General features: G+C 61.9%; 1 protein-coding gene across 1 annotated transcript in view; it reads left to right on the plus strand.

The window, feature by feature from the left end:
• Positions 1–1,035: 1,035 nt before the first annotated feature.
• WIZ (WIZ zinc finger) overlaps positions 1,036–19,047 on the plus strand; it is a 58,579-nt gene continuing 40,567 nt past the window's right edge. The window contains exons 1-2 of the mRNA XM_086478815.1: positions 1,036–1,583; positions 7,933–8,387. Of these exons, the coding sequence (XP_086334941.1) occupies positions 1,036–1,583; positions 7,933–8,387 (1,003 nt within the window). The remainder of the gene's footprint in view (positions 1,584–7,932; positions 8,388–19,047) is intronic.

A 19,047-nucleotide genomic window follows, 5' to 3' on the forward strand; every position in this document is an offset into this window, starting at 1 on the left:
TGGGGGCTTTCCGAAGGGGTGTCCCCTCCGCGGGCAATAAACAGCGTTGGTGTCACCGTCACAAGGTGCTCGGTTGCGTCCTGCCACCATTTGGGGCTCTGTCCCCGATCCCATCCTGTCCCCGGCACCTCCTACATCCCAGGACCTGGGGCGGTGACAGGGGTGGTGGGACCTGGGGAGCCCTTGGGGACATGGTCGTGGGGACCCTTTGGGCGAGCGCTGGGGATGGCAGGGCCGTGGGGACACTTTGGGGACAACAGGGCCATGGGGACATGGCGGGGCCATGGGGACACTCTGGGTCCAACAGGGCCATGGTGCCCCCTTGGGGACAACAGGGCCATGGGGCTATGGCAGGGCCATGGGGACACTCTGGGGCCAGCAGGGCCATGGGGACACTTTGGGAGAGGGCCATGGGGACACTCTGGGGCCAGCAGGGCCATGGGGACACTTTGGGAGAGGGCCATGGGGACACTCTGGGGCCAGCAGAGCCATGAGGACATGGTGGGGCCATGGGGACATTCTGGGGCCAACAGGGCCATGGTGCCCCTTTGGGGACAACAGGGCCATGGGGCTATGGCAGGGCCATGGGGACACTCTGGGGCCAACAGGGCCATGGGGACACTTTGGGAGAGGGCCATGGGGACACTCTGGGTCCAACAGGGCCATGGTGCCCTCTTGGGGACAACAGGGCCATGGGGACATGGCGGGGCCATGGGGACACTCTGGGGCCAACAGGGCCATGGGGACACGGCAGGGCCATGGGGACACTCTGGGTCCAACAGGGCCATGGTGCCCCCTTGGGGCAGGGCCATGGGGACACTCTGGGGTGACAGGACCATGGGTCGCCCCGAGGTCCCCTCAGGGCCACCTCTTCCCAGACGAGCCAGACCTTCCCCCTCCACCCCCCCAAGATGGCGGCGCGGCGCCGCCGTCGCTCGCCGATGACGCACCGCCACGCGCCGCTCTTCCCCCCCCCCCTTGGGAAGGTCGCGCGCGCCGCCTCTCCCCTTCCCTTCCTCCCTCGCCACTTCCAAGATGGCGGCGCCGCCGAGCTGCCACGTCATCCCCAGCGCGCCGCGCGGGTCGCGGGAGGGCGGAGGGCGGCGGCGACGCGCGGCGGCCGCTCCGGCGGGGCGGGAGCACGCGCGCGCGCGGGGCGGGGCGGGGACGGCGCGGCCCAACATGGCGGCGGCGACGACGACGGCGGCGGCGGCGGCGGCGGCAACGGCGGCGGCGGCGGCGGCGGCGGAGGCGGCGCTGGGACCCCCTTCGCCGCCCCCAAGATGTCGGCGGCGGCCTGGTCGCGCGCGGCGTGACGTAGTCAGGCCCCGCCGCCGGGAGGGAGGCGGGGGAGCGGCCGGAGCGGCGCAGGAGGCGGCGGCGGCGGCGGCGGCGGCGGCGGCGGCGGCAGCGGCGGCGGGACCGGCCGGGCCCCCGGGGGGGGATTTAAAGGGACCATGTCCCCGGCGCGGTGGCTGCTGTGGAGGCCGGAGCCGGGCAGGAGGCGGCGGGGGCGGCGGTTGCAGCAGCGACGCCGTTGAGGAGGAGCAGCCCGGCGGGCCCGGCCCCGGGGGGCCGGCGGGGTGAGTGCCCGGGGCGGGGGGGGTAGGGGGGCGGACGGGACCTGGCCCAGCCCGGCTCGACCCGGCGGGAGACAAAGCAGAGCCGCTACCGGGGGACCCGCGGCTGAGTCGGGGGGAGGCGACGCTGACACCCACCCCCCTCATACCGGCCCCGTCCGGGGTGCTGAAACGGGGGTGGGGGGGACCCAGGCGTCCGGGGGGGGTGCAGGGCCTGAGGTAACCGGGGAGGGACCCACGCGTCCCGGGGAGGGCGGGTATGGGGTGGGGGGGGGGGGGGGGGGCGCTGTGGTGATAGGGGGCACCCAGGTGTCCGGGGGGGGTGGGGGGGGGGTGGGTTGTTTGTGGTGAGGAGGGGACCCAAGCGTCCGGGGGGCCATTTGGGGAGGGGGGAGTGTCTGTGCTGGGGAGGGGACCCAGGCGTCCGGGGGGGGGGGGGCATTTTGGGGGGAGTGGGGGTGTGTTTGTGGTGAGGAGGAGACCCAGGCGTCTGGGGGGGCATTTGGGGAGGGGGGAGTGTCTGTGCTGGGGAGGGGACCCAGGCGTCCGGGGGGGGGGGGGGGGGCATTTTGGGGGGAGTGGGGGTGTGTTTGTGGTGAGGAGGGGACCCAGGCGTCCGGGGGGCCATTTGGGGAGGGGGGAGTGTCTGTGCTGAGAAGAGGACCCAGGCGTCCGGGGGGGCATTTGGGGAGGGGGGAGTGTCTGTGCTGAGGAGGGGACCCAGGCGTCCGGGGGGGGGGGCATTTTGGGGGAGTGGGGGTGTGTTTGTGGTGAGGAGGAGACCCAGGCGTCTGGGAGGGCATTTGGGGAGGGGGGAGTATCTGTGCTGGGGAGAGGACCCAGGCGTCCGAGTGGGTTTGGGGGGGGGGGGGGGCCTGTGCTGGAGAGGGGACCCAGGCATTCGGGTGGGTTTTTTGGGGGGGGGGGGGGGTGTCTGTGCTGGGGAGGGGACCCAGGCATCCGGGTGCGCAGGGGGTGGGTACAGGCAGCGTGCGGCAGGTGCCGGGCAGCAGCACTGGGACACCCGGTACCGGGCGGTGCCGGATTCGGCATCCCCCAGCTGGGAACGTGACAGGTGGGGGGACGGGACGGATCCAGCCCCGCGCTAACGCTTCCCCTCGGCTCTCCCCGTGCCGGTTCACCTCCGCCGTGATCACCGGCACCATTCCTGCACCGGTGGAAGGTGGCCGACCTCTGCCGAGCTCGTTAACCGGGGTTACGCGAGCGTCTGGCGACGGACAACCTCGTAATCTCTGCCAGGAGCTTTTAATTTCCCTCCTTCGCCGGCTGGAACGGTGTTGGAGCCGACGAGGGGCTGCAAAAGTGCCGCCGTGGTGTTTCACCCCGTGCCGGTGGGTTCGGTGGTGAGTTCGGACGTGTTGCCGCGGTGCTGGGAATGTTTTCTCTTCCCAAGCAGCTCTATGCGGGGGAGCGGGTCGGAGCTCAGCTGCCGTCGCCGCTGTACGGCACAAAGGTGAGAGCGGTGCCGCCGTCGCTCGGCGCGGCTTTTGGCTCATCCCGGCACAGCTCGGCGCCAGGTTTCCCTCCCCGGCGCATCGTTTAGAGGAGGTGGCGCACGGATTGTCTCCGCTCGACGCCACGAAATACCCCCGTGGCAGCACCGACGACCCCACAGCCGAATTCCCTGGAGGATCCCAGCGCCGGCGAGGTCCCTGCTCCCGGCAAAACCCCTTGGTGCAGGATTTACCGGCTTGTAGCCGCAACCGTTGGAGCAGAAAAGGAAGAGCTCCCCGGGGGATGTGTCCTTTGCTCGTTCTGGCTCCAGGATGGGGGGAAAAAAAAAAAAAAGCCAGTTTTCTGCTAAATGAGCTGGTTAACGCCGGGGAGGAACCTCACTGATCGCTTGATCCCGGAAGGAAATCATCCGGGATTCCAGCTCAAGGCCCGGGAGCTTCCCGGACCCTCCCCGAATTCCTCTCGTGTTGAAATCCGGAGCGCTCGCTCCCCTTCTGATGGTTTTTCTTCGTGGGTGCGACGCGTTTCGCACGTAACGGTGTCGGCGCGAGCGTGCCGGACCCCGCGCGCGCTTGGTTGCGGCCTGGGATGGAGCGAGGGAAACCGGCGCCGTCCCCCGGCGTGGCGGCTCCGCTCCGCGAGGAAGAAGAAACCGCCCGGGGAGGGGGGGGATGTGCAGCTGGATTCTGCCCGCTTCGAGGGCGCTGGGAGCGCGCCGGACCCTGGGAGCTTGGCCGTGACCTGCGGAGGAGGAGGAGAAGCCGGCACCGTCCTCCTGCTCCGCCGGCAAAGAAAGGAAAACACGTGGGGGGAAAACAAACACGCGGCTGGAGCCTGCCCGGCTCGAGCGCGCTGGGGGTGCGAGGGACCTTGTGCGCTTGGCGTGGCCTGGCACGGAGGAGGGAGAGCCAGCACCATCCTGCGCTGGGGCTCAGCGCTGCCGCGGGAGGAAAGAGAAACGATGCCGGGGTGGAGGGGGGGTGGGGGGAAAACCCACCCAGCCGGAGCCTGCCCGGCTCGAGCGCGCCCGGGCCCCGCGAGCTTGGCCGTGATCTGGCACCGAGGGGTAAAATTGGTCCCGAGGGGTAAAAATTGGTGCCGTCCTTCTCCATCGTGACTGTGTTCTGCCACGTGAGGAATAAAAACCACGCGGCGGGGCGGGGGAAAACCACGCGGCTATGGCCGCCCCCCCCCGGCTCAAGCGCGGTGGGAGCTCACCGCGCCCTGCGTGCTCCAGCGCGGAGCTGGGGGGAAGAACCAGCGCCGCGGCTCTGCTCTGCCGCGGGTTTTTTACCGGGAAGGGCGGGAGGAAAGAAACCCCACGCAGGGAAAAACCCACGAGGCTGTCGCTTTCCTCGGTCGAGCGCCGGACCCCACGCGCTTGGCCGTGAGCTGGCGCGGAGCGGGGAGAAGCTGCGCCGCGGCTCTGCCGCGGGTTTCTGCCGGGGAGGCAGGAGAAGACGCCGGGGGAAACGTGCGGCCGACTCGAGCGTGCCGGACCCCACGCGCTTGGCCGTGAACCACCACGGAGGGAGAAGACCCGGCGCCGTCCTCGCTCCACGGTGGCTCTGCTCTGCCACGGCTTTCTGCCCCGGCGGTGAAAAAAGCCACCAAGTCACGGCGTGCGTGACTCCAGCGTGGCCGGACCCTGCGCGCTTGGCTGGGACCCAGCGTGGAGAGGGGGGAAAAAAACCCCCCAGCGCTGTTTCGCACCGCGGCTCTGCTCTGCCACGGGTTTCTTCCAGGGAGGAGGAGGGAAAAAAAAAACCCCAGCAAGAAAACAAAACGACGAAAAAACCCCCGTGGGGAAAAAACCGTGTGGCCGTAGCTGGCCGGGCTCAAGCGTGCCGTGAGTGTGCCGGACCCTGGTCGTGATCCAGTATGAAGTGGGGGAGAAACCAGCACGATCTTCCTGCGTTGTGGTTCTGCTCTGCCAGCGAGTTAGGAAGAAAAAAACCAAACCACGGAGGGGGGGGGGGGGGAAGAAGAAAAAAAAAGCAGCCAAAGGCTTCCTGAGCCAAGCGTGCGGCAAGGGCGCAGGGTGACCCACTCCCGAAACTCCGCCGCCCGGAGCCGTTTGGCCTGGGGAAAGGCCCCTTCCTCTTGACTTCCAGGGAAGGCAGCGATTGTCCCCACTTAACCGGTTTAGCATTTAAATTGTCCCAATTCTGCTCCGCCTTTGCATGGCTCTGGGGCGATGGGCTGGGGGAAGGGTTTCCGCACTCCCGGCTCCCACCCTTGAAGCGGGCAGAGCTGGGGAGCGAGCTGGGCAGCGAGCGGAGCTGGGGAAGAGGATTTTTAACCTCACGGTGAGCGCCGGGGTCTGTTTAGGGTGCTGGTGCGGAGCGAGCTGGGGGAAAAACAAAAAAATCTCCGTTTTTTTTTTTTTTTTTTTCATTTTTTCCCCCTCTGGTGAGCTTGGAAATGCCCAAGCGGGTTTTTGGGGAGGATGGTGGCTTTTTGGGGAGTGCTGCCAGCACGGTAGATGGGTGCATCCGTCTTTTGGGAAGAATAAAAGGGAAAACTTTGAAAAATCCGGCTTTTTCGGTGAGCAAAGTGGGGGATGCGGCACCGATGTTTCCCCGCTGTCTGCGCCGGCTTGTGCTTGGTTGGGTTTGGGGTTTTGGTGGGTTGAGGTGGTGGTGGGTGATGCCGAGCGCGGTGCTGGGGTGCGGGTGGGGGGTTTGGCGTCGATCTCGGTGCGGGGGTTTTGGCACGGCCGCGGTGGGAGGCGTTTCGGTGAGCAAAGGTTTGGACCGAGCCGGTGAGCGCGGTGCCGAAGGGCTGCTGCGGTTTATGGCTGGGGGAAGGAGGAGGCAGCTCCTGGTGGGACGCCGGGTTCTGTCCTGGAGTCAGCTCAGATCAAACCCCCATCCCCAAAAACCTGCAGCTTTGAAAAAGAAACCCATTTTGTGGGGTTTTTTTCACCCATTCTTGCCCGGATGGATCCACCAGGTTCAGGGATGCGCCGGGGTCTCCGGCCTGGCTGCAATTAAAAAGGCAAAACTCTGTGATGGCTTTTCCCCTGCCTGTCCCCTGCCTGTCCCCTGCCTGTCCCCTGCCTGTCCCCTGCCCGCTTTGCCGGCGCACCACCGCTGTGCCGTGCCTTTTTAGTTCCCTGCGGTGGGGCGACGCGGGTTTTGGGGTCACTTCTCGCCGTTTGACAGAGCGCTGGGAGAAACACCGGTGCCGTGCCGGCTGCTGGGCTCCCGTCCTGCCGGCACCGCGCGATGGGGAGGCTTCTCCGACACGCTCCTTGCCGGCACGATGGGTGAGCTGCCGTGGCACGACGGGAGACGCGGTGAAGAGGGAGTGCCGCGTGTGTCCGACCGCCTTTAAGCCGGACGATGGTTAAAGATGCCGCCACCGTCCTCTGCTTGCCCCGGTAAGGCGGCGCGGGTGGCTTCATCCCTCCCGCCAGCCCGCCGACGCTGCGGCAAACCCCTAAACATCCACAAATCTGGGGTTTGCTCCCCAAAAACCCTCTGCGGACTTGGGGCGAGCGGCGATGCGGCGCCGCTCTTTGGGGGCGAGAGCGTCCCGCCAACACGGCGTGAGCGTTGGGTGCCATTTTGGGGCAACGCCGGCAGAATATCCGTACGAACCAAAGCCAGCTGGAGCGACCGATCCTCAGGGAAGGACGACGCCGGCGCACGGAGCGAATGTATTTTTGATTTCTTTAATGGAATTTCTAGTTTAACTTTTTATTGGCAAACAAACCCCCGTTGGCTCCGGGCGCCGTTCCCTGCGGAAGCGACGGGCACCGGCCGCTTTGGGGCAGGAGAGCTTTCGGGGTGGCATTTCGGGGTGGCCGCAGGGTGTTGGGGTTTGCTCCAGCGCTCTCCTCCCTCGGCCCCGGGGCGGGGAAACATCTTGCGCCAGCTCGAATAATTCCCTCTTCATTTGCATTCTTTACCTTGAAGGTATTTATAGTCTCTTCTCTGCCTTCTCCTTCCTCGGGGTAAATTTAGCTCCTTCACTCTCCTCCTGTGCCTTTATCCTCCGGTGGAGCTGATAAGCCCAGCTTTTTAGCGCCTCTTTCCTCCTATTTTTCTTTTCTCCAGGTCAGGATTAGACCTGGCATCTCCACCCTGCAGAGCCGCTTCCCGAGCCCTCTTCTTTCTGGTTTTATCTTTCACCCTTTAACCTGCAGCCGCAGCACGTTGGGTGCTGGAAGGTGTTTGGGGGTTTTCTTGGGGCATCCACACTTGAGTGGCCGGTACCTGGTTGGTCCCCAAACCCTTCAAGGGGTCCCCAAACCCTTCGAGCGTCCCCTTTGGGTGCTGCTTCGTCCCACCTGCTTGAATTCATGCAGGGAGAAGGATGCAGCACAGCATCCCCAAATCCCACCCCCCCCTCCCCCCCTCCTCATGCTGGTTTTGGGGGCAACCACCTCGATTTTTGGGGCAACCGGCGGCGGAGCAAAGCGCCCGGGGGTGCACGCTGCCACCTTGCCCAGCGCTGCATCATGGGGATTGAATTTGGGGGGGGATAAAGAATCAATTTGGGGGTTTGGGGGGAGTGTGTGGCAAAGGATGGAGGGGAGGTGCTGTTCCCCCCACAAATCGTGGCGCAGAGGTTGGGGGTGGGGGGAAAGCTTTGTATTGGGGAGAACCGGCACCTTTTTGGGTCCTTCGATGCCGGCAGGGACCTGGCACCGCGTCAGCTACCGGCAGCACCGGTTTTTGCAGGAGGAGAGGTGTGGGACCCGATGTCTTGCCCGGCTCCGGGACACAGAGAGCTCTGGTGACCGCGGCAAGGCACTGAGACGGTTGGGTTTCATGGCACGCGCGGAGCTGCCATCGTTTCTCCTCCGCCTTGGCAAAATCCAGCCTCTTTTCTCATTTTCTCCTCTTTTATCCCTTATTTCTTGTAGATTTTGCCGGCAGTCCCTGGCCACCAACCCTCCCGAGTGCCGGCGCGGTGTTTTTTTCCGAGTGACACAGCACAATCGGCGAGGGATGGAGAAAGCTGTCCCTAATTTCTCAGAGCGCCAAGGAGATGGAGGCAGAGCCCTGTTAATGACACCGGAGCCAAACAAAGAGACTTTTCCTGCCCTTGAGTGCCCCCAAGGCGAAGAACGAAGAGCCGCTTTCCTTCAAGATGCAAAAAAGCCCCTGGAGAACCCGGCTTTATCTGGGACGTCGGTGGAAACGGAGACGGAGCTCGAGGAAGACGCTTTCTACGCCGCAGATGATCTGGTGACGATGAGCAGGGAGGGGAAGGGACCCTCCGGCGCCGAGCTGCGCCCGTTGCAAGAGGACCCCGACTTCTTCTTGTCGCTGTCCCGTCAAGAGCCCGACGTCGCCCTGGAAGCGCACGACGTGGCCGGTAAGTCCCCGGTCTTGGGGCGCGGGGACATCTCCCGGTGCTTTGCGTGGGGTCGGTGAAGCTCGGGTTGATTTGTTTGCCTGATGGTTGCGCCGTGGCACCGGGGCGGTTTGCGGTGGGCGGTTGCTGTCTTGGTGTTGGAGATGTTCCTCAGCTCCCAGCCTCTCGCGGTGAAACGGGAACGTGGATTCGATGGAAGGAGAAACGAGGGTGCGAATGCCGGGCCGGCATCCCCGTGCCCTTGTGCCGCCACCTGGCTCCATCTCCACAGGCTGGCGTAAAACCCAGCGGTGGGTCCAGCCCCGGTGGCTTTTTGGAGACCACTCATCGCCGCCCTGGCACAGCGCTGGGACCCGGAACTGAAGGTGTCCCCAAACAGGGGCACCTTGCCCATCCCCGTGTAAGGTGGTCGTGCTCCACCGCGTTGTTGGTGTGGGACCGGTGCCGTGTCGGGAGCGGGTGGGGACGGCGCCTTGGCGGCGGTGACCCGTGTGTTTTCGGTATTGCTGGTGAAGCCGCGGTCGCGCTGAGCGGAGCGAAACTGTGCCACCTGCGCCTGGCCTCGCTGAATTCCCCTCTTCTCAAAACAGAACTGCTCCTCCAACCCGTCCTCCGCCCCGCCGCTCGGTGCCGTGCCGCCGGCCCGGTGCGGGTGACGGGGGGCCGAGCGGCTCTGGCAAGGACTGGTTGGCCCTGCCGTGCTGGTGTGGAGCTCTACTGGGATGCCCTTGGCGTTGTGAAAACCCCCTGTGTGCGCCAGGTGCTGTCACAGGGGATGCCCCGTTATGGGGTGGGGAATCTTTGTCACCCATGGGAGATCCCGTTGGGTCTCTCCGTGGCTCGGCTCTGGGAGAAACTCCTCCAAGAGGTCTTGGGCGAGCGGGGAGGTTTTCTTAGAATGGTTTGGGTTGGAAGGGACCTTCAAGATCATCTGGTCCAACCCCTTGCTGTGGGCGGGGACGTCTTGCACTAGATGAGGTTGCTCAAAGCTCCCTCTGACCTGATCTTGAACGCTTCCAGGGATGAGGCATCCCCAACTTCTCTGGGCAACCTGGTCCGGTGTCTCACCATCCTCATCATAAAACATTTCTTCCTTAGGTCCCATCTAAATCTACCCTCTTCCAGTTTAAGATCGTTGCCCTTTGTCCTACAAGTCTTGGTAAAAACTTTCTTATGAATCTTCTTTATATACGGAAAGGCCACCAGAAGATCTGCCTGGAGCCTTCAGTTCTCCAGGCTGGACAACCCCAGCTCTATCAGCCTTTCTTCAGCGGAGAGGGGCTCCAGCTCTTGGATCATCTTCGTGGCCTCCTCTGGACTCGCTCTAACAGGTCCTTCTCCACAGGGCTGCTCTCAGTCCCCCAGTTTGTGATACTGGGGATTGCCCCGACCCTGGTGCAGGACTTTACATCTGGCCTTGTTGAACTTCCTGAGGTTCACGCTGGCCCATTCCTTGGCCCACCAAGAAGTCACGTTGACCTGTCAAGGTCCTTCTGGGTGACATCCCTTCCCTCAAGGCTTCAACTCAGTTTGGTGTCACCCATGAAGTTGTTGAGTGTGCCCTCGAGCCCACTATCCATGTTGTTGATGGAGATATTACGCAGTATTGATCCCAGTGTGGATCCCTGAGGGACTCCACTTGTTACTGGTTTCCGCCTGGACCTTGAGACGTTGACTATAACTCTTTGAACGCAGCTGTCCGGCCAATCCCTTATCTATTGAGCGCGGCTGCTGCAAGTTGTCCTCTCAGCTGTAGATCTCTGCTTGTCTGGTGTGTCTCTGCTTTGGAGGATTAACCCTGTCCTGCCTCAACTTCTCCGTCATTTCAATGCCAAACGCTGGCGGGGCGCCTCCACCATCCCGAGTCCTACCTGAACCCCTCCACATGTTTGCACCCATCCTGTCCTTCCCTATCTCTGCCTCCTCGCTGGAAAATGAGGTGGGTGGTGGCCACGGATCCCACCACTGGCTGGTGATTTGCCTTGTTACTTGTCCCCTGGATGGAGGGTGGCTTTTTCCCCGTCTGGTGGTGGAGTCGCCGCCTGTGGTTTCTCTTCAATGCCGCTTCCCTGTGATGAGTTTGTCCATCTCCACAAACACCGGTTGACTTAAAACCTCATCTCTTGGCCCAGGCGACCTGCGTGGTGAGTCCTGCTGTTATTTACCCACCACGAGGTGGGTGGAGGAGGAGCATGTTGCATCTGGGAAGCTTTTCAGCTCTCTGTTCCTTCACTGCCGTCAAGGGGTGGAAAATGAGCTCTAGGGGACGGACATGGGTGTTTAAAGATGGTGCCTGAAGAAGGAGGGAGTTGATGCCCAAAAAATAGCGGGGGCCGTGTCGGCTAGAGAACGTCCCGATCCGGGTGTCCAGCCTGGCTCTGGATGGGTGGTGGGGCTCAGTTGGGGTTCTGGGGTGCTTTGAGTGGACCCAGCTCCAGTCCTGCTCATGGGCAGGCTCGAAGGGGATGCAAGCCCCCATCACTGCTTCCCAGCTCGAAAAAACAAGGTGAAATGGCCCAAAATGCCCCAAAACGGAGGCTAAGACTGGCGCGCCGGTCTCGTGTGGGTGAAGACCCCGCACAAGTGCTTGCGGTGCCACCAGCCTCAAGGTTTCGGGGCTCTCCTGATGCCTCCGACAGTCTCGTTACGGCAAAATTATCCCGGCAGCTGCCGAGTGCCACCGACCGTGAGTCGGAGGTGGCTTTGGCAGCTGCCGGTAGGTTTTTGGAGCCAGGCAAAGCCCACGCCGTTGCCGGGAGGTCAGCCAGCGGCTGCCGGGAGAGATACTCCCCGCCGTGAGGATGGTTTTTGGGGTGCCCTTGGCACGGAGCATCCCTTCAGGGCAGTGGTGTGCGCCGCAGAGTGCCGAGCCGGTGCCGCTGGTGGCACAGCCGGCGCGGTACGACCCCTGCGGTGCGGGAGAAGAGGTGGAAGAAGAAACCCCCTGTCGCCGCTCGCCCCGGTGCCGGTGATCGCGGCAAGCCAGCGTTGGCCGGGCTCTGCGGCGCGCGGGCTCGTTAGCGGAGGAGCCAGCGCCGTGGCGGCTCGGGCGGCTGCTCCGTTCTGCCCGGCTGAGCTTTGAGCCGGCGCGGGGAGGGGGAAGGAGCCGCTGCCGGGGATTTCCCGCCCCCGGTTGTGGTACTTGAACCATCACCCTGTTTTCGGCTGGAGGCACCGCGAGTGATGGGGGCTGGGTGCCACATCCCATGGAGAAGCCTTCTCGTGGCTTTTCGGTGGCCTCGTCTCCCCTCCTCGCTCTTCGGCGGGGGGGGATGTTTCGGGCTGCTCACCGGGATTTTTTGGGGTGCTGCGCCGCGCAGGAGCTCTTTTAGACGCGGTTTTGGGTAGTTTGTTGGCGCAGACAGCAGCGGAGGGGCTGGAGATGCTTCAGCCTTTGCTCCCTTCCTATTTTGGGGCCCTCCGCGGGGTGAAGGTGGGGGTGCCGCTTCCCCGTGGGACCCGGCGAGGCGGGATCCGAATCGCTGAGCCTTTCTCTCCAGGCGGCGGTCCCCTCCTCCTTTCCCGAATCGCCGGCACCCTTATCAACCCGCGCCCAGGGGGGTTTTTCCTCCCCGTACGGGCGCGGGGATTGGCAGGGCGGTTGGTCGCAGGCCCTCGACACGTCGAGCTTTCTCTGGGTTCTTCCTCCCTCACCGCGCTCGCGGCAGCGTGTTGGCTTGGGGCTGGTCCCCTCGGTTCCCCGCCCACCCCCCCCTTCGCCCCGGTCACCCGGCTGCATGTCCCCGCCGGCGATGGAGCACGAGGTCGGAGGTTTCACTGGAGGTGAGGGGATGGGGGGGGGGGGGTTTGGTGGCGGGGGGTGGGTGGGTTGTGGTTGTGCTTTCGGCTGCACGTGTGGGAGGGATGGCACCCAGCTCCTCCCTGCGCTCGGGGGGCCTTGCCGTGAGGTCCCCGATGTGGGGTTGTCCTGCTCTGGGGACGCCGTGGCAGTGCAGGGTGTCACTGCTTGGGTGTCACTGCTTGGGGACATCCTGCTCTGGGGACGCCATGGCAGTGTGGGGTGTCACTGCTTGGGGACATCCTGCTCTGGGGACGCCGTGGCAGTGTGGGGTGTCACTGCTTGGGTGTCACTGCTTGGGGACATCCTGCTCTGGGGACGCCGTGGCAGCTGGGGTGTCACTGCTTGGGTGTCACTGCTTGGGGACATCCTGCTCTGGGGACGCCGTGGCAGTGTGGGGTGCCACGAGGTCCCCGATTTAGGGACATCTTGCTTTGGGAGCAGCATGGGGTGCCACGAGGTCCCCGATTTAGGGACATCTTGCTTTGGGAGCAGCGTGGGGTGTGACAAGGTCCCCGATTTGGGGACGTCCTGCTTTAGGATTGCTGTGGCAATGTGGGGTGTGACAAGGTGCCCCAATATAGGGATGTCCTGCTCTGGCAGTTTGCATTGTCCTAATGTCCCTGGTGTGGGGACGTGCTTGTGGCTGTCACGAGGTCCCTGGTTGCAGGGACGTCCTGCTTGGGGCGTGCCGTGGCGGTGCGTCGTGTCACCAGCATCCCTGACGCAGCAGGGTGCGGTGTCACCCAGGTCCTGGTCTGGGGATGCTGCGGTGGTGTGGGCTGTCACCAAGGTCCCCAGTGCAGGGACATCCTGGTGGCAGCGTGCGGTGTCACCGAGGTCCCCGATGCAGGGACAGCAGGGTGCTCTGGGGATGCTGTGAGGGCGCGGGCTGTCGCTACAGTCCCCATGGCATCGTGCAGTGCCACAAGGTCCCCAACACGGGCTCTGTGGATGGCAGAGCCCTAAAGTCCCGCAGCAAGTTGGTGCCACAGGCTCATGTCCCCACCAGTGCCCTCCAGCCGGGAGCTGCTGTAGTAATTAACCAAATTAATCACGGCAAAACAGGCATTGATTTAATACGAGATAGGTAGAAGAGAGAAAATAGCTTTTGAGGTCCTGGCGTGAGGTTATCAACCCGAAATCTGCTGTTTGCAGCGCTGGAGTCGCCGAATATGTCTTGATTTAGCCAAATCTTCTCTTTTTATGCCTTATAATACGTGGAATCGCCGGCACAGGATCCTGCCGAGCCGCATCAGGCTCCTCTTCCGCTCCCGATCGCATCGGAGACGGGGTTCGATTTGGTCTCGATGTTTTAATATCCCCGGTGTTGGCCCCGGCTTTGCAGGACCAGCTTTTGTCCGTCGTAATACCCGACCAGACAGCCCAAACCGATGCGCACCACGAGGTTCGACCACGTGCCGAACGGGGACAACTGGCAAAACACCCGGTTCGGGTGCAAACAGCTCGTGCGCTTGAACTTAAAAAAAGGAGCGTTTTCATCCCAAAGTGCTTTAACAACCCGCTGCCCGGCCGGGATGGGCACCCCAGGGCTTTCCCAGGCTGCAGGCGGTGAAGCGCTGCCGCAGCGTCGTTTATTCCCAATTTGGAGCTTTTTATGGTTATTTTGATTGCAATTGTGGGGAAGCCGCGCTCGGTTTAGTTTTAGTTTGGGGCTGTTTCTAGCTCTGGGAGGAAAAAAGAAGCAGGGCTTGGGTGTTTTGGGTTGTTTTTTTTTTTTTTAGGATCCTGGTGACTAAATAAATCCACCATGTCTTTGTGGGGGGGGGAGGTGATGTGAAAGGGCTGGCGGAGAACCAGAGCCCACGGGCTTGTTCGGCACCGCGCAGCGCCCTGCGCCGCCTCGTCCTTTTGGCAGGGGGTTTTTAGCAGGAGCAAACACACCCCCACACCCCCCAAAACCCCCTCCTACCTTGGGAGGGAATCACCCCTTTGAGCTCCCCCAAGGATGCTCAGGCTTTTGCAGCGGCGTGGCTGCTTGGGAGCTGGAGATAAGAGAAGTTTTTACAGACTTTTTTTTTTTTTTTTATCTGCTCCGTTCAAGAGGAGTTGGTGCCACGGAAAGGAGGTAGGGGAGGCGCTCACGGCGCTGGGGTTTTAATTTATACAGGTCTGACAGCGAGGACAATACCCAAGATGGACTGCATGTGGCAGGGGCTGAGGCTCAGCCTTTGTCCCACCTCCGTGTCCCTTTTGTTTCTCTACCTATTTTATTCCCCCCGCTCCTTTCTTTCTAATCCCTTCTTCTGCGTCCCCTCTCCATCCCTCTCCCCTTCCCCCTCCAGTCTTGACTTGCAAGAACCGCTGTCACGGGCCAAGAACCTCTTTTGATTCATCCCTCCGAGCACCGTTAAGGAGCTCTTGAAGTTGAGATCGTTCCCGGGAAAGGCTGATCCTGACGCTCAGAGATCCCCTCCCCAACATCCACGTGCACCATCTGATTATTTTATATATTTTTTTTATTTTTCTAATTTTTTTTTTCCTGCTGGAATGAAACTCAAGAGCCCACTTGAGCCCGGGGTCGTGCGTAAGAGCCCAGGGAAAGATGCTCAGAGCCGTGTTTGCCGCCGCTCCCGTCACCACCCGATGCCGTCGGGAAATCGAGGGGCAGGACACGGCATTCCCGGGGCGGCGGTGGGCTCGGCGCCCGCTGCCCACGCAGGGAACGACCCCGGGGGGAAGGTGCTGGCTTGTCCCGACAGCTCAGCGCTTGCCGGTCCCGTGGGGCTGTAGGTTGTAGAGATTCTTTTTCTTTCCCAATACTCTCTTGAAAAGTAGTTAAATGGCAGAAAAAAGCCGCGGGGTGTGACAGTCACTGGAGCTGTGCATGCTGGGAAGTTGTCCCCATCCGTGTCTACAGCCTGGAGTGGTTTGGGGACAACCCATCCTTGGGGTGACAGTAATTTGGGTTTTAATTGCCGCTGGGGAATAACGCCGCTCGCCCGTTCAGCCACATCCCCCTCCACGGTGCTGAGAAGAGCCAGGTTTTGGGGCGCCGCTGCCCCGAGGGTGATGTCTGGCTTAAATTATCTTGAAAAGGGATAATCTCAAGCTGCAAAGCTCCATCCGTGACTCAGTTTCCCCTCGCACCCCCAGCAAAATCCCGCTGCCGGAGGGAACCGGGCTGTGCGTTTGGTTGCCCTTGCAAAATGGGGAGAAATCCAACAGGATTGGGGGTGGTGGGAGCTCCGCAGAGTCTCTTTTTGGGCGCTTATGGAGCGTGTCCTGGTAGATGTCCTCAGTGCTGGCCGCTGAGATGTTGCCACCTTCGTCCTCGTTAAAGCAAAGCTCGTTAGATGCCACAGGGGCTTTTCTAGGGGCGTCCTGCTAAGCGGGGGCTGGTTTCTGGGCTGAGCACAAGGTGCTGCAGGGATTTTGCAGGACGAGGGTACCACCGGGATGAAACTTGCCAAATTTGGGTCTTTTTGGGGGTGGGTGGCACCGGTGACAAATCGCTGCAGGTCAGGCTGGCTCTTGATCCACGTTGGCACATTATCCAGCTCCCCACCCACCCGGGAGCATCTCCAGGGGGTGGTTTTCACCCCAAAAACCTGCTCATCCTCACCATGAACGACTCTGAATATCCTTCCCTCCTCCAGAAGTCCCGAGGATCCTTTCGGAGGGGATGGGAGCGGAGAAGAGGGAGCAGGGAAGAGGGCAAAGGTGGTTTTTCTTCGCTCGAAAGAGCAAAGTCTGCAGGGCGCTTAAATAACCAAACCAGGAGCGGATGGAGATAAGGAAGAAGCGGCTGGAAAAGCACCGGTGGCCGCTCGGCTGTACGTTAGAAATCAATAAATCCCGGCGGTGGATGGGTGTCGGGGTCCAGGGAAGCCGAGCTGGATCCGCTGGGCTCCGGCTCGTGCTGAAAGAGCTGGATTTAAGTTTGGGTTTTCCCGGCTTGCAGAGTGAGGATTTGGAGATGGAGATGTGCCGGGTAGTCCGTGGGTGCAGGATGTTGCAAGGGGCCGTGTGCGCCGCTAAAATTGGGTGCCAGGCGTCAAATATTGCTGCAAAGAGCAACTGGTTACTGGTTGCTTTGTGTGGCCCTGAATCAGGGTGTTGGGTTTGGGACAGAGCTGGTGGATGTCCCCACATTGGGGTGTTGGGTTTGGGACGGAGCCGGTGGATGTCCCCGCTTTGGGGTGTTGGGTTTGGGAGGGAGCCGGTGGATGTCCCCGCGTTGGGGTGTTGGGTTTGGGAGGGAGCCGGTGGATGGCCCCGCTTTGGGGTGTTGGGTTTGGGAGGGAGCCGGTGGATGTCCCCGCGTTGGGGTGTTGGGTTTGGGAGGGAGCCGGTGGATGTCCCCGCTTTGGGGTGTTGGGTTTGGGACGGAGCCGGTGGATGTCCCCGCTATGGGGTGTTGGGTTTGGGAGGGAGCCGGTGGATGGCCCCGCGTTGGGGTGTTGGGTTTGGGACGGAGCCGGTGGATGTCCCCGCGTTGGGGTGTTGGGTTTGGGACGGAGCCGGTGGATGTCCCCGCTTGTGGGTGTTGGGTTTGGGAGGGAGCCGGTGGATGTCCCCGCTTTGGGGTGTTGGGTTTGGGACGGAGCCGGTGGATGTCCCCGCTTTGGGGTGTTGGGTTTGGGACGGAGCCGGTGGATGGCCCCGCGTTGGGGTGTTGGGTTTGGGAGGGAGCCGGTGGATGTCCCCACTTTGGGGTGTTGGGTTTGGGACGGAGCCGGTGGATGGCCCCGCTTTGGGGTGTTGGGTTTGGGAGGGAGCCGGTGGATGTCCCCGCTTTGGGGTGTTGGGTTTGGGACGGAGCCGGTGGATGTCCCCGCTTTGGGGTGTTGGGTTTGGGACGGAGCCGGTGGATGGCCCCGCGTTGGGGTGTTGGGTTTGGGAGGGAGCCGGTGGATGTCCCCACTTTGGGGTGTTGGGTTTGGGAGGGAGCCGGTGGATGTCCCCGCTTTGGGGTGTTGGGTTTGGGAGGGAGCCGGTGGATGTCCCCGCTTTGGGGTGTTGGGTTTGGGAGGGAGCCGGTGGATGGCCCCGCGTTGGGGTGTTGGGTTTGGGAGGGAGCCGGTGGATGGCCCCGCGTTGGGGTGTTGGGTTTGGGATGGAGCCGGTGGATGTCCCCGCTTTGGGGTGTTGGGTTTGGGATGGAGCTGGTGGTTGGCCCCAAATCGGGGTGTCGTGTTTTGGATGGAGCTGGTGCGCTGCTGTGCTCCCCGCCATGACACATACCTGCTTGTTCGGGCTTGCCAAAGCTCCCCCAGGACTTGCACGCTGCAGAGCTGATCCAGACAGGTCCACCACTAAAAGGAAACCCCAATAATTGCCGTTTCTGAGCCGTGCATCGCTGTAGCACAGCCGCTCTCCGGAGATCTCGCTGGTACCTTTGAGCGTGGCCAGTTTGGCGATAAATAAGATGCCGTTGTGTTGCGTTAATCTGGACGGCGTTGAGCCGATGCGCGTGGTCTCCTTGCAATTTCTCATTAAAATACTGAAAAGCGTCTGTGCCCAGAGCCGTACTGGGAGCAACTGGAGAAAGGGAGATGATATTAGGGTGTGTGAGTGGGGTTCTTTTTAATACTGGTCACCAGGAGCCTGCGATAGGTGATGGAGCACAGATCAACCCCGTGGGGACACGGGTTGGCTGGAGGTGGGCTAAAGTGGTGGCACTTGGTAGCTGTAGTTCACCGCTGTCCTCCGGGGAAGGTGAAGGCTCCTGCACGTGCCTGAGATGTAGAACTCGTGTCCGGAAATTGCGCAAAATAACGGTTTAACGTCATTTCACCACCGCTGAAGGAACATCTCTTGTTTTACTCTTGGTGGTGTCCTCCTGTCCCCAAGCAGCTCACCGGTGTCGGGCTTGTTTTGCATTGGCTGCCAACGGCTACGAGCGAAGAGATGGAGGAGGGAAGCGGCATTTGGGGCTCGCACGAAGGGAGAGTTGATCTCTTAAACAGCGTTTCTGCTGTTGCTCAACTGTTGGTTGGGTCCGTGGATCCATCTCGGTTTGAGCTGCCCCAGCCGGTGGTTGTACGGCGCTGTGCCCAGGGAGACCAAAAAAGCCCAAGAAATTGGTCACCGAAGTCTTCTGGTAGATGTTCCTGTGGTTTACAAGCCAAACCCTTAAACTCTTCCTTAACCAAGTCTTCAATTCTTTGCCATGGAGCGTGTGTGAAGGTCTTGAGATGCTGCCATCTGTCCCACCTCTTCACGATAGCTGTTGTTCCAAAGAGCATCTGGATGAGCCCTCTTGGGCGTAGGGACTTGCAGATGAGAGGCAGGAGCAAAGAGCTGGAGCAGTTGGTTTACAGGAGCCTGGGAAACAAACTTAACAGGATGAGGAGGTCATGGTATACTCGGCCCTTGCAGTGGTGGGGTTTGTCCTTGATTTGGGTTCGGTGGGGTGATGAGACCTCATGGCACGGTCATCGTTCTAATTGTGAAGCATCGGAGTGAGTTTTAGGGGTGTTTTGGGGGGGAAGACGTGTCGTTCTTGCAAGGCGGGTCCCCACGTGAAGTGTTCCAGCGTAGGAAATCATGCCTTGGTGCGCTCTTGGCTTGAGCGGAGAGCTCCAGGTGCCTCTAAACCTTTCTTTTCTGGAACGGAGCAGCTCACGTGTAGCCCATCCCAAGGTGTGTTTGCCAACCGCTGGGCCATTTGTTGTTTTTTATGGCTCGCCTTTGAACTCGATCCAGAAAAGATAGGCAAGTCATGAAACCAGACACCCAACGGAGGTGCAGCTCTTGGCTAATCTTGCCTTAACTCTTCGGGACCGTCCCCTCCATCCAGTGGCCTTTTCTGAGGTTGGGTTTGTGAGTTCTTTTTTTTTTTTCTTGCATGGGCGAGGGGCTGCCCCTGAAATCGTGGCTGTTCTCCAGCGTTGT

This window comes from Leptosomus discolor, chromosome 28 (genome assembly GCF_034619465.1).
Source record: "Leptosomus discolor isolate bLepDis1 chromosome 28, bLepDis1.hap2, whole genome shotgun sequence".
Classification (NCBI taxonomy): domain Eukaryota; kingdom Metazoa; phylum Chordata; class Aves; order Leptosomiformes; family Leptosomidae; genus Leptosomus; species Leptosomus discolor.